This window comes from Bacillus rossius, chromosome 1 (genome assembly GCF_032445375.1).
Source record: "Bacillus rossius redtenbacheri isolate Brsri chromosome 1, Brsri_v3, whole genome shotgun sequence".
Taxonomy (NCBI): domain Eukaryota; kingdom Metazoa; phylum Arthropoda; class Insecta; order Phasmatodea; family Bacillidae; genus Bacillus; species Bacillus rossius.
In genome coordinates this window covers 202,815,000-202,829,159 of record NC_086330.1, presented here as the reverse complement: position 1 = coordinate 202,829,159, position 14,160 = coordinate 202,815,000, and the positions used below count along the sequence as shown (strand labels likewise).

At 38.7% G+C, this 14,160-nt stretch overlaps 1 protein-coding gene across 5 annotated transcripts in view; it reads right to left on the bottom strand.

The window, feature by feature from the left end:
- Window positions 1-14,160, bottom strand: part of LOC134527244 (F-box/WD repeat-containing protein 7-like) — a 280,392-nt gene that overhangs the window by 91,505 nt on the left and 174,727 nt on the right. For all 5 annotated transcript variants that reach the window (XM_063359747.1, XM_063359745.1, XM_063359748.1 and 2 more), the window contains one exon: window positions 4,033-4,258. In XM_063359747.1, the coding sequence (XP_063215817.1) occupies window positions 4,033-4,258 (226 nt within the window). The remainder of the gene's footprint in view (window positions 1-4,032; window positions 4,259-14,160) is intronic.

Sequence of the window (14,160 nt, the reverse complement as noted above, 5' to 3'; positions counted from 1 at the left end):
CGCGGATTTAAAGGACTGCTCAATGAATTAGAATCAGGTTAGGAAGTACCATCTCGCACTACATTTTCCAGGTCTATTGTAAGAAAAATATGCCGTGAAGAAAAAACCAAACTTGCAGAAGAAATAAAGAGAGATGTTGATGATGGACTTCAGTCTGTTTCATTTACTACTGACATGTGGTCATCCGCAAGGCAGAACAGTTTTATTTCTCTCACAAGTCACTATTTGACAAAAGACTTTGAGTTGAAATATCATGTCCTTGGAAATTACCACTTTTCAGGTTCCCACACTGCTCTGGCAATACAAGAAAAGCTGACAGCAGCTATAGACGAATGGAATTTTCCCACCAATTATATTCCATTGTACGTAGTTACAGATAATGCTAAGAATTTCACAGCTGCCATAAACAAAAAATCATGGATTCACACACTGTGCTTTGCATACACACTACAGTTGGCAGTTCAAGATGCTAAAAGTGAACACAATGTTGCAGACCTTCTAGCAAAAGGCCGGGCAATCGCGGGACATTATCGCCACAGCAATATTGCTCGAGAAAGGCTTCATGCTCTGCAGCTAAAGTTGAACAAACCTGTACACGAGCTGTTATCAATGGTGCCGACAAGATGAAACAGTGAGTTTACAATGCTCTCCCGCCTTGTTGAGCAGCAGGTACCCTTATCTGCAGATCTAGGAGATTCAATGGCAGTAGAAAATTTCACATTGAGTGAGTGGAAGCTTGCTGCTAATGTAGTAAGTGTGTTACAGCCAATAGAACAAGCCACAAGAGAGCTGTGTTTCTCTAAATTTCCTACTATCTCTTCCAAAATACCTTTGCTGTATGGCATTGAGGCAACACTTTCTAACTATGTTGAAGATCAAAGTAACCCTGGAATTGCATTTGCTATCTCTCTTCAGACAAGTATTAAATCTAGGTATCCGTTGTACACAACAGTAAAAGAAGACATGATTGCAATGGTACTTGACCCACGCTTCAAAAACATTTTGCTGCAAGACCACGAAAATTACTTCAGATCTCAAAGTGGTTGTTGATAATAAAACAGCACCTGTTCCAGAAGAAAATCTATCAGATACAGTTGAAGCCACCTGTTCTCTGTGGAATACTTTTGAACATCTGAATAAATCAAGCTGTACCTCAGTAAAGTCACGAAGAGTTGACAATGAACTTACCATTTATCCCCGATCAAGTGACCCTCTTATGTGGTGGCAGCAGAACCAGTCACGTTTCCTTGCTCTTGCCAGAGTCGCAAGAAAATATTTGGCCATACCAGCCACGCAGGTGGAAAGCGAAAGGCTTTTCAGCAGTGCTGGTAACACTGTTACATCCAAAGAGAGAATCCGTTGGCCGAAAATATAGAGCAGCTTGTCTTTTTAAACAGCAGATTTTAAATGTGAGCAACCAAATAAAGTTGACTGTTTTCAATAATAGGCCTATTGAAATGCTCATGTGACTACAGTGCAGGCCTATTAATGTTTGTGGATTCATTTTTGTAAATGTATATTCTATAGCGCAGGCCTGCTGTTTTTACGGATTTTATCCGTTTTCACGGATATTTGAAGCTTAAAACGGACTAAAGGATAAACGGCGACATTCACGGATATTTACGACGCTTCGCCGATATTTTCATATTTGAATTTCGTTCGTGTAAATATTTACATTCAACTACCAATTTGAAGTTGTCAAACCAAACAAGCATCCAACAGTAAAGCAAACACACACATTACGTGTAGCGCCATGGAACTTCCAATCGTTTAACCACAAACCAAAAACATTTACTCCCAAATAGCGTTTCATGAAGTACAATATCTATGGTTTCGGGGAAATGTTTTTTGTTTGTTGAGTTAAACGTTAAGAAGTGTCATGGCGTCAGTAAACGTTTTTTTTTTTCCGTTACATTGTTTTAGGTGCGGCATTTTTGTTTACAAACGTCTTACGTGATTTAAGTTGTAGTTTTGGTCTTAGCTTGATTGTGATGGAGAAAAAACGAAAGGCTTCACCGGACAGATCATTTTATAAACAGCGTTATCGTAAAGAATGGGAGCAAGAATTGAAATGGTTGAGGCGTGGCAAAACGGAATTTTCCGCCGTTTGTTCGACTTGCAACTCAGAACTGAACGTGACAAAGGGCGGCTTGAAGACGCAAGTTCATACGAAAAACCAACGAGCTGCTGATCAGAGTTTTCTTTGACGAGTTTTGTAACCAAACCAAACAAAATAATTGATGCGGAACTGTTATGGGCGAACTTCGTTTGTGAAAACAATTTATCTGTGAAACTCAGTGATAATTTCACGAAACTTGCCCCGCAAATGTTTCCAGATAGTGAAATCGCAAGAAACTTTCCTTGTTCTCGCACTAAAACTAGCCAGATAATTATTCAATCTTTGGGTACATCAGCTGCAGATTATGTTACCTATGCAATGAAAACACAATTTTTCACACTGATGATTGATGAATCAACTGATGTTACAGTCACTAGGCAGGTTGTAGTGTTAGCAAGGTTCTTTCCATCTGAGATTGTTGAAACTCATTTGTACAAAGTAATGGCTTTGAGTGGTGCTGCAACTGGCGAAAATCTGCTGTGGAAAGGGTTCTTTCTGCAATCTCAAGATGGTTAAAACTGTTCACAGATCGTCAATGGAATCACCAATGTTAAATGCGCTGTTGCATTGCAGAATAAGAACATCTGCAGGTCTGGCTTTCAAGCCCGCTGACGAGATGCGGAAAAGAGCACAGAACATGAAAAAGTAGCTAGTTAATGATGTGAAATACATTTTTTTTTTAAACTTATAAATAACTTCAGTTGTATGGATGTATTTATAGTTTGTAAATAAGAAAAGCACCAAAGCCTATACTGAAGAGAAATTTTTTAATTTCTTTTCATTTTATTGTGATACCAACTATTAGTTTTGTAATGTAAGTGGCAAATCTTAAAAATTATTTACATTCATTTGATTTTTTTAAAATTATGTTTTGGAATGCAATGTATATTTAAAATTACCATGAAAAATAAATTATGTCAATTACGGCTATACATTTTACAGGATTTTTATATGCTGTAAAGACCATTTAGGAACCTAATTTGGTGGCAGGCCTGGCATAAAGTGTCACAGTATGAAATTAATGGGAAAACATGTTTTCCACTGCTTTGTAAACTTGCAATGCAGGGGTGGAAATGATATTTAGTAAGCTCAACCTTATCAAGACAGCGCACAGGTCATGGCTTGAATCGCCATTGCTAAATGCTTTGTTGCATATCTCTTCTAGGAAGAATATGGCAGAATTCCAGCCAACAGAAGAAATGAGGAATAGGGCAAAACATCTGAAGAAGTGATATTTAAATACTGCCAGTGGTGAAGTGTAGGCTACGTGTGTGTGTAAATACTTGTATAAAGTGTTAAAAATTGAATTGTTTTGATTGAAGTATAGTTACGTACATTATGATCAAGTAATTTTCATAAAAATTCCATATTTTTTTGAATTTTTTAATGTACAGGATTTTTCAGGATATTTTATATTCAAAACAAGGATATTACAGGATATTTCACATTTCAATCAAGGATATTGTTTTCAAAGTGTTGGCAGCCCTGATATAGCGTATATGTAGTCCTTTCATTTCTTTCATTAAATAGCTTATACATGTAAAAGTGTTGATATTTGCACATCAAGAATTACAAAGAACTCAAGAGGAAAAGAGTAGGGTGTGCCCAATTTATTGCATCTAAAATCTCGGTGAGGAAAACTTCACTGACACCAAATTTCAATTTTGAAATAAGAAAAAAACTGAATTCTCGATCTCATCTCGATTCTCGAGAATTTTAGTATTTCTGTCTCGATCTCGTCTCGGTTTCTGAAAAGGACTTCTTGCACATCTCTAGTGAAAATGTTGTATTTTTTACATTTCACATATGTCTAAAAAAAAATGATAAAAATTACAATAAAGTTAAAAAGATACAAAGGTATAATATTGATAATCAGGGATATGTTTGTTATATGTCAAAATGACGCATGCTACCTGCAAGGAGTAGACGCGGTTGGTGTGTCCCTGCAGCGTGTGCAGGCACTCCTCGCGCTCCACGTTCCACACCTTCACCAAGTAGTCGTAGGCCCCGCTCACCACCAGCTTGCCGTCGTACTGCACGCAGCGCACTGCCGCCAGGTGGCCCACCAGCACGTGCAGGCACTCCCCGCTCTCGATGTTCCACACGCGCAGCGTGGCGTCCCTCGAGCCGCTCACCACCCTGCACACACGCTGCCACTTAGGCCTCTTTCAACGGCATGATGGCGGAGTAGGCCTGTGTAAATACTGGTTTGTGGATGCAAAGCAAATATCAAATGGAAAGCTGAAAATATTCACAAAGTCAAATTATATAGTAAATTTAATTTATAAAATATTGAAATGCATTAATTTAAAAAAAATTAATGTTGGTTATTGAATCAATTATTCTTATCAAATAGTTAAAATTATACAAAGAAAAAAGTTTGCCAATGTTACATACTCAAAAATATTATCAAAAATGAAAATAATATATTTGAACATTTATTATTCAGACAAAAACTTATTCCACTATTGGAATTCAGTATCCATATAAGAGTAAAATGAAATAACCTAAAACAGTTGTATTAAAAGTGAATGTAACTGAAGACCCATGAATCCAAAGCATTTGTGTTCCAAGCTTCAGAACTCACACAAACCTTTTAATCACATTTCAAGCTTCAGAAGAAACAAATAGCAATACTGTATTTTCTGGCATAGTCACTTTTGAATATCAAAAATCTTTGATTCAATTCTCTTAATCAAAGCTTTACATAGGCCTATTGGAGGGGTTGGAAAGGGGAGGGTGTGTGTGTTGGGAAATGGAGTTTGTCGCAGCCCTCCATGGCTACCACTATCTATCACAAAATTCTTTGTTTTCAAAAAAATGGCTTTTGAACCACAGAGACAAACCATTTTTTTAACTGCAGTTTTATGTTTTAAAAGAAGCTGTGTATGTCACTGAAACGAGAAAAGTTACATAAGAAAAGCTCCTGTGAATACCATATCAATTACTTAATTTAAAGAATTTTCAATCAATATTATCTGAATTGTAATTTCCAGTCCATTGTCTTCTTCCTAGACTCTAACGACTCAACTGGATGAGAAAGGTAGCACCATTTTTTAATTATATATGGGAGATTAAAAAAAAACTATGATGGATACAAACTAGGGATCTGCCGGTAGAATAAAATTAAATCTATATTATTTAATGATTTGAGTAAATAAAAAAATTCAGCAATTACAACTCTGATGCTTACTAAGTGTACACCTATCCCTCACTTAGCACGTCTTAAGATTGTGTGAATTCATTTAGCGTGATGTTAATTTTACTACCCCAGTCTTGAATAGCACGTCTGTTAATTTCAGTTAACACAAAATCTCCGCAGGCAAAAAAAAAAAGTCGGGCACAACGCCACGTAGTTTGTTTCAACTTCTGTAGACAACAGATGTGCTGTGGGAAACATTTAGCCAAACAAGGGGAGAAAGGGAATCGCGCGCAGGTCTGTCTACGCTATCGGCTGTTGTACAAACATCAGCTATGGCAAGTTAAATTGCAGCTATGGAGTGTAAAGGACCAAATGTTTTTACGTCCGCGCGTATGCCACCGTGCTGTGCTGACCGGGCAGTGAACTCAGTTTAGCCAGTGGCAGGGAATTCACTCAAACAAAAGCAACGTTTGCCCACTCAGCTGCCGGTAACTGTACGTGTTTGATCACACATAATGCATCGTGTTCAAGTATTTGAGACAAAACTAGAAGTATTACAGCACGCAGATTGTCATTACGGCCACGCTAATGATGGTCACACTTTAGTTTTAAGCATGTCAACTGTGCGTACAATCGTACAAAATAAGGACTCTTATCAAAAGTTTTTATAAGTTTGATGCTGTTAGTAGTACTAGCGGGAATATATTTGACATTAGATACCAGAACAGAAATGAAAAGATGATTCACATAGAAAAGGTTGTTAAATGGATGTTGCAATGAAAAAAATAATAATTGGCCTGACAGGATTGGTGTGAACCAGGTGGTGATACGCGAATAAGCACTTTAAATTATTAAAAATAAAATAAAATTATCCGGACAGTAATACCGGTTTCACTGTCAGTAAAGGATGGTTTGGAAAGATACACGACGTGAGTTGAAGGTCACGCCCGGGCGGGCAAGTCAGCCAGCCGACTGACGGTGCAATGGGAGGCATATAAAGATTAATGGTGTGACTACGTATTTATATTACATAAAGTATATTTTCCTACACAATTTTGGAACACATTAAATAAATTAGCCTTACTATTTATGGAAACTAATGCTTCAGAATACGCAATTTTGAATAACACGAGCATTTTTAAGAACAAATTAGTCGTGCTAAGTGAGGGATAGGTGTATTGTGTTTATCTTTACACCTATCCTATTATTATTCCCCAAAATTGACCTACATTTAATATTTCATTTCCAACTGCAATATTGTAACCGCCGAAAATACTGTAGGATACCAGGGAAAGCTTTTTTTGTTTTTTTAATAGCTAGCCAGACGGTCAGGAACGGTGGGACACGATGAGGAAATGACAAACGCAGCAGTAAACATTGAAGGACAGGTGAAGCGGGAGTTGGGGGGGAATGTTTGCTAACGCAAGCATAACACGGCCACGGAAACAAACAGGGGGATTGCCGCGCGCTCAGCGGGCGCGACCTTGATCACAGCGCAGCGAAACTCGGTCATAGGCACAGGGAAGGAGGGGGAGTGTGTAATGACGTCAGAAGCGGCGCCGAAGCGGAACTGTTTATGTTATTAATAAACAGACGCAAACTGGGTCAAAACGGGCTTCTTATACGGGGAGATTTTATTCAAGAAGTCAGAGTCACAGAGTCAGTTGGAAGCCACGCTACTCCGCCGCCGAGACGACGATTGGTGAGTGATCAGCCACGATGCGACGATGGTTCAACACTAGACAGCAGCACAACGGCCTTATGCCCATGTAGCTGGTAATATTCGATATCTCTCTCTCTCATTTCAAAAACTAAGAATACGCAGTTTAACAATAACTCGTTAGACATTATGAATAATAAATTAATTTAAACCCGTCACATAACTTGGGAGAAATTAGTTTGCAACAGTTGGTAACTGCACAATCAAGTAAGAGACAAATGAGGTCAAGAATAAGCTATAGGAAATGGCAAACAGCACGGTTTATTTATTAACGACAGTATCCCTGATAGGCACGACTATGGTTCAGTAATTATGTGTAATTTATGTGTGATAAATAGAATGTTTATAAATTGTAATTATAAAGACACAGAAAGTAGAGGATTATATATGTGTTGAATAAAATGTTAGTTGAAACTGCGGAAATAAACATGTTCTTGTGGAAACGTTCACCCTTAACCTCTTAATTAAAAATGTTTTGCAATTAGGGACTCGTCACCCTACCTTAAGGATAATTAAGCAAAAACACGAGTGGTGGAACCGCCCCCAGAACCTGATACTCATGACAGGGCCGTCACGATTTCAGGAACACAGACGATCCCGGTAGATTCACTTCCATTCCCTTTCCCCATCATCCTTCACGATTCATTTCATTATCATCATTTCACGTACATATTCCCTTCATTTCCATCTTTACGGTCGACACAGATAAGTGTGAGTCGACGGCTGTAACAATATTATAAAATAAAAAATAAAATTTTTATTTTTTATTTTTGATACAATATTTTATTTTTGAGCCTTCAGACCAAGAATTGGGTTCAAGGAGTAGATTCGAGGCAATATTTGTGATTCATATCCGTGATCTGGATTAGAGAAAATTAAGATCTAACCTATCACTAAAACTATCTTAGTGTTTAAATTTTTTTTCCTCCTACAAGTTACCAAATGAACAGCTAGATAGTTCAGCCACAGAATGCAAATCTCTCATACCAAGGACCACTGAGATCTCAAGTAACCTGACTTTATGTTGTAATTTTTACTTAAATCATTTAATTTTATAATATTATTGCTGAACAACATTCTGAGGCAGTCTGGCCTGCAACAATACTTAACTGCTAATACAAATACATGTCGTCAAGGTTCTAAAAGTAGGTGTCAAATATTTGTATTCACCAATACAAGCATAGAAAATAATTGCAGATAAAACTTACTGTGTTATTTGTTAATTCTTCTTCCAAAACAATTTCTAATGCCTTATTCAAATGACTTAGTCATATCATGTAGAATGTTACACACTCCTCCTGGTGTAACGTAAATGTCCCCTTAAAAAAACTTTGGGAGACTGGTGGATTTTTAGTTTCAAATGCAAAAAAAATAACAAATGTGATTTCGTCTATATATCTGTGCCTCTATATTTATTTTACTTTTAATTAAATGAACTTTAACCAATAAAACATAATCTCAGTAAACAGGTTAAAAAGGAACTTAACTTACATCTGTGTTTTGCCAAATATATTAAAATTATAACATTTGCTAAATGGGTTGGCAAATATATTAAAACTATTGTATAACATTTAATTTATGGGCCTGCCTTAATTAGAATATTAGTCTACTATTAGTTTTCCTTTGGCATAGTTAAACAGAATCAGAAACAATAAAAGGTTAAAATAAACAATCCCAGAGTTTTAATTCTTAGTGCTTAGAGTTATTAAAGTCCCGTAAGTAATAGTTTCGGTTATACCAGTCTCTTCAAAGTAGCAATCTAATTGTCATGCTGTAGACATCACTGAGAATTTGGAGGTATGGAGATTTGAAGTTAGCTGGCCGAAGGTGACGTATTACATGGTACCAGGGCACCTTAGCCGTCCTGGGTTCCCAAGGAAAGGAGCAAGGATGCGGTCATCATACCCACTCCAGGCTCTTGAACCCTGTCTGTGAACAAGCCCAAATTCAACATGGTCAGAACTGGTTCACAGGGAATAAAAGGTTGGCAAAAACTCACCAAACAGGGAGTGTCTCGTAGCACTCAGGAAGGTAGCCCGCCAGGATGGGAGGCGAAGACAAGCGCCGAACACGCGTGGTTGCCGCGGACGCTTCCATAAATTAGGATAATTAGTCATTTAGCAATGTATAACAATTTCTACTAGGCACACAGACTGACTAACTACTGGTTAGTATGAAAATTAGGGAAAACATCCCTTGACTAGCCAACTAAATTTTCATACGACGACCAACTCAAGTCTTGCTGTGAGCTCGCCGAGGATCCGAGATAGCCAGTAGTCAGTCTGCTAGCGAGGCGCAGAGTCCCTGCGTGGCAGCAGTGACTTTAAATGAAAAAGGCACTTTCTTTCGAGAGAAAGCTCGGGGGGGGGGGGGGGGGGGGGGGTGGTTCCGAAGATTTCCGAGGGGGTGGTCGAGAAATACTGACTTTGATATCTCAACGTTGGTGTTAGAGGCCGATCGCAGTGCAACCTATTGAGGAGTGGCCGAACCAAGAAGAAATCGACTAATGCATCTTTCGCACAAGGTGACTTTGAAAGCATGGAGCTTATGGAGGAGACTAGTGCAGCGCTCTGGTGGCTTGCAGAATAATTACAGGGCACTGCTTGTGGCGTGAGTCGCCAGGGGGCAGGCGTTAGTGGCCGGTCAGTGCTCTGGGCAGTGTTCCCAGGAAAGGATGGAGAGGGGCGGGGAGGTGGAAACTGCATGACGGTGGGAAATTAAGCTTTACAGAGGCCAGAGATGTGCTGGGACATTGGGTAAAACGACCCGCGAGTGTGCCTCTAGGTGCTTGCCTCAGGAGAGCTCCGAGAAAAACAGGGCCCTGGGAAAATGCAAGGATAAGCCATCTTGATCACGGCTCGGAGGAGACGGGCGTGCATCCAAGTGGGGATAAGACAAGACACCGGCTGACTTGCAAAGACACGGCAAAAATCAGATCTAGTGCTGGGAACAGATTGGGGAGACTGGCCTGACAGTAGTGTCTGTAGTGTCACAGACATGTATATTATCTAGAACATAAAATAAATAAATAATAGTTATGTCAATATTGATATAAATAAAACAATTTGTATTACACAGCTGTGTCATTTTGGCCCAAAATTGCCGCTCATGCAAAGATAACAAACAAAAAATGACACTGCAAGGTCACGTGGTAGTGTTATTGTTTTTTCTCTTGCTTCAGGGTGTCTACCAGATCTAGTAAATGAAATTCCCTGATTTTTCCAGGTTTTCCAGGTCTAGAACTGAATTTTTCCAGGTTTTCTTTAACACAATTACGACATTCCACGAAACTGAAAAAACTGCATAACAGTACATTGACTGGTTTCAAAGTATTTCAACTCACGTATATTAGTAAAAAAAATTACCTTCTTCCAGACGTGGCCAAAGTGACTTAATTGATGGCAAATAAAACATGCTGCTACAAATATTTCACACACTTACTTTTGCAAAAAACATTAGTAAAAGGAAGCTCCCATCAATTTCGTAGTGACCCAACTTTTGCATCTATTGCACTTGCTTCAGAACGAGCCAAATCCAACAATCGAGCATTCTTCAACTGCAATGCCTTGATCTCCTCTTCAACTATACTTTGTTCTGCCTTTTTATTGTCTGTAGCTTCCTTTTCTTTTGTTCTGTTTGCAGGGCTTTCTTATGCCTACAACTAGCATTTCTTACATACTGTAACATGGACTTGGTGATATCAACATGCTCTACACCTCCAGAACGTTGAACAAAGTCGTACACTAGTCTTTGTGCAATCAGTGTTTCTTCCTGCAAGTTTTCAGTCAGCAGATTAGAATTCACAGAAAATCCTCTTTCCAATGATGCATTTCCATGGAAAAGTACCAACATCATACTCACAAACTTTAGAAGGCCTGTTTTGGCAGCTACTGCATGTGCCTTAAGAATGAGCATCCACAAATGATCAAGGCGCCCGTCTTTTCAAGAAAAAGATGAGAACAGTGCTTCAGAATCTTGCGAGGAACATACCAAATGATATGATCACTCAATGTTATCAGCTTCTTGTCCTGATAGCCACCTGTTTCGAAGACAACATTCTAAACTATACTTCACACGCTGTTTCCTCAAACCCGAATTTAAAGCCACAGATGGACATAAGCAGGAAATTCCCTTGGTAAGTTTGTATTTCAGGGGACTTTTGTCTTGAAGTTTTTTTACCATAAACTTTAGGCAAGTCCTAACATCATTTTTCAGTAACAGGACAGACTTTTCTAGTACTTTCTCTTTCTTGATGGCATGGCGTACTGCATAACCCAACTTGATATTGTTAGCAGTCAATAGATTTTCCTGGTTATCTACATCCAATTGAGATACATTGCGTTTCTCCCTAAAGCTCTTCAGTACCTCTGGTTTCACAAACGTTCCTGCCAAAGCTAATAAAATGTCTACCAGTGAATCATAGAGAAAAGGTGCCATGGGTGCTTCACTTTGGAACATTGTGAGAAACAATTCCAACTCTGAGGCCAAAGAGTGGAAGAATGTCAATTTTACTTCTAGAAGATTATCTTCAAGAGAACTTTTCACTACATTGAAAGAGACAGATGAAATAGAAACTTCACTAACAAATTTCTTTATGTGGGGTAACGTTTTCATGGCATGCTCAGCAACTGCAGTATTTTCTAACCATCTTATTGCACAAAATTTCTTGGGAAAAAGCTCTGATCCAGTTATTCTAATGTAATCTGCCCTCCTTGCAGGTACATGCTTAAACAAATAGTAACTGTGCCTCAAAAAACTAACAACGTCTCATTGTGTAGCAGAAATTCCAGTTTTGAAAGCACCATGGACCGTATGAAGCCTACAGCTACCAATTTCTAGCAATGATGGCGAATATTCACCAAAAGTGTCTGTGATATGTATTTTCAAAGCTAACAAAAATGCACAGTTTACGTTGGGGCCATCCACAGATACCTGCAGAATATTTTGAATGTCAACAGAGAGAGCTCCCAAAAATGCTTGCAGTAAACACTGAGATGTGGTATGCCCCAAGAACACGGATGTTAAGTAAGCTGAAACAACTTGGTCTTATCCGAGCGCGGGCCGCAGCACGTCACGTTAGCAGGATAACAGACCAGCTTCAACCAATTTGTATCACGTGATTTGATGCCACTTCCGAATCCGATAGTAAACAAAATAAAATGGACGTGGGAACTGTTCGTTATTTGCCATTCAAATACAAAAATGGGAGGGGATATACACTTGATGCTACGTCAATGCGAGTTGATCAATAAACAAAAAACATATTGCCAACTACAACCTACCAAACAAAAATTCCCTGATTTTTTAAAAATTCCCTAATTTTTCCCTGATTATTCCCTGATTACAATATTCCCTGATTTTTCCAGGTTTTCCAGGTTTTCCAGGGTCAGTAGACACCCTGTTGCTTTTGTTTGCATACTTTCATCAAAGTTCAAACTGTCCAAAATTAAGTCGTTGCTAGCCAACGGAAGAATAAAAAAAATTATGCTCGAGCACTCGGCGACACTTTGAAAAAAATTATACAATAGAAGAAGCTGAAACAAGACAGTGCAGACATGTACAGCATTTACGGGCGATTTGCTGCACTGCACGGTAGCTGCTGGCTCCATCATCGGCTTCCTGTGCATCGTCATTCTCCGAAGATGAGAGTCAGGAAAACACAGGAACATTGGCAAGTGTCTACCCCGTGCGGGAGGTGACAGTGTAACCAGGTATTAACAACGTACACAACACTGTGCTACTTGTACAGGGATTGGTGAAGCAGTACTACACCACTCCAGACCGCAGCAGGCCACCACGGGTTGCTGGGGGTCCCAGGGTGCGCAAGGGTGCACGACACCACAACATTGCTCTGTGCTGCTTCATCCCCTTGGACAGCAACAGTGATTTGATGGTACCGTTGCCGGCAAGTGGAGCCATCACGTCACACCGGACGAGAAGGGTGTTTCGATACTTTATCCATAGGTACACTTCACTTCACTCTTGCCTACTCACCCACGATAAGCATAGGTGTTCTCAGCACTCACGGTTTAAACTGTCGCACACTTTTCTAATGCGCATCCCAGTTTCACTTAACAGTGCCTACTTACACACATCTACGTGCAAGTTATACACTTTGCCCTCGACTTTCTGAGCTTGCTGTGTACTAGTACAGAATATTATAAATTACCTAACTTATTTAAACTCAATTTACTCAAAAATACATTAATCTAAGATGTAACACTCTGAAATCTATGTGTTTGCTCTTAAAACTATAGTTACACGTTGCATCAAATTCACATTGCATCAAATTCATAACATTAACATTCAACTAACAATTAACGGCATTTCGTTTTTCTAAACGTTAAAAAGGCACTCTCCCATTATACAGGTGCAAAGTAACATCATTATCATTTAAAGTACATTTTGCTTAACTTTAACCTTTTTACAATTTTATTATTTACAGGAATGCAAGCCACTAATTTTTTTTTTTATTTCTCTCTTGACAACTGCAGGCTAGCATTTTTTTTAATCTCCTACAGTTTTGTTTTGACTCGGCTAATGCTTGCTGGCTAATAAGTGTCACATGATTGCACACAGCTGTGCTTATTTTTTCAGAGTCAACTTCATTTCTTTTACATTTTTTTTCATCCATCCTTTGCAGAACTGCTGAGGGGAAAAAATGTTGTTACATTATTTCCCCTCAGCAGTTATGCAGCAGTTCCGATTCAACTTCGCTATTTTATTAACCTTCTTAGTGCCAGCCTCTGCTAGGATGGTAGTGCTAATAGTGCCAGGTCATTTTTAACTAAATTACATCTCTAGACTTTAATTTTAATAACTTTTTAACCTTTACTGTTATAACTATGAAATTTTTACTGTTTATAGATAAATGTTTTCTTTTGAAAGCCATCATGTACACACATGTTTGATGACTTTCCTAGTGGCTACGTCATGCAGCATCTGAAATTCTTTTAGCTTTTCTTTCCTATTTACACTCTTTTCCAAGTAGTAAAATATATCAATCAAAATGTCATCCACTTTAGATGGAAGACAAGCAGCAGCTTTTTCAGCACATAAGTTTATCAAATGGCATGGACAACCAACAGCAATCAAATTTTCGATTTTACTTTTCATAACAGCAGCCACACCACTTTTATGTCCCATCATCACTGGCGCATTGTCAGCGCTTAGCGCCAA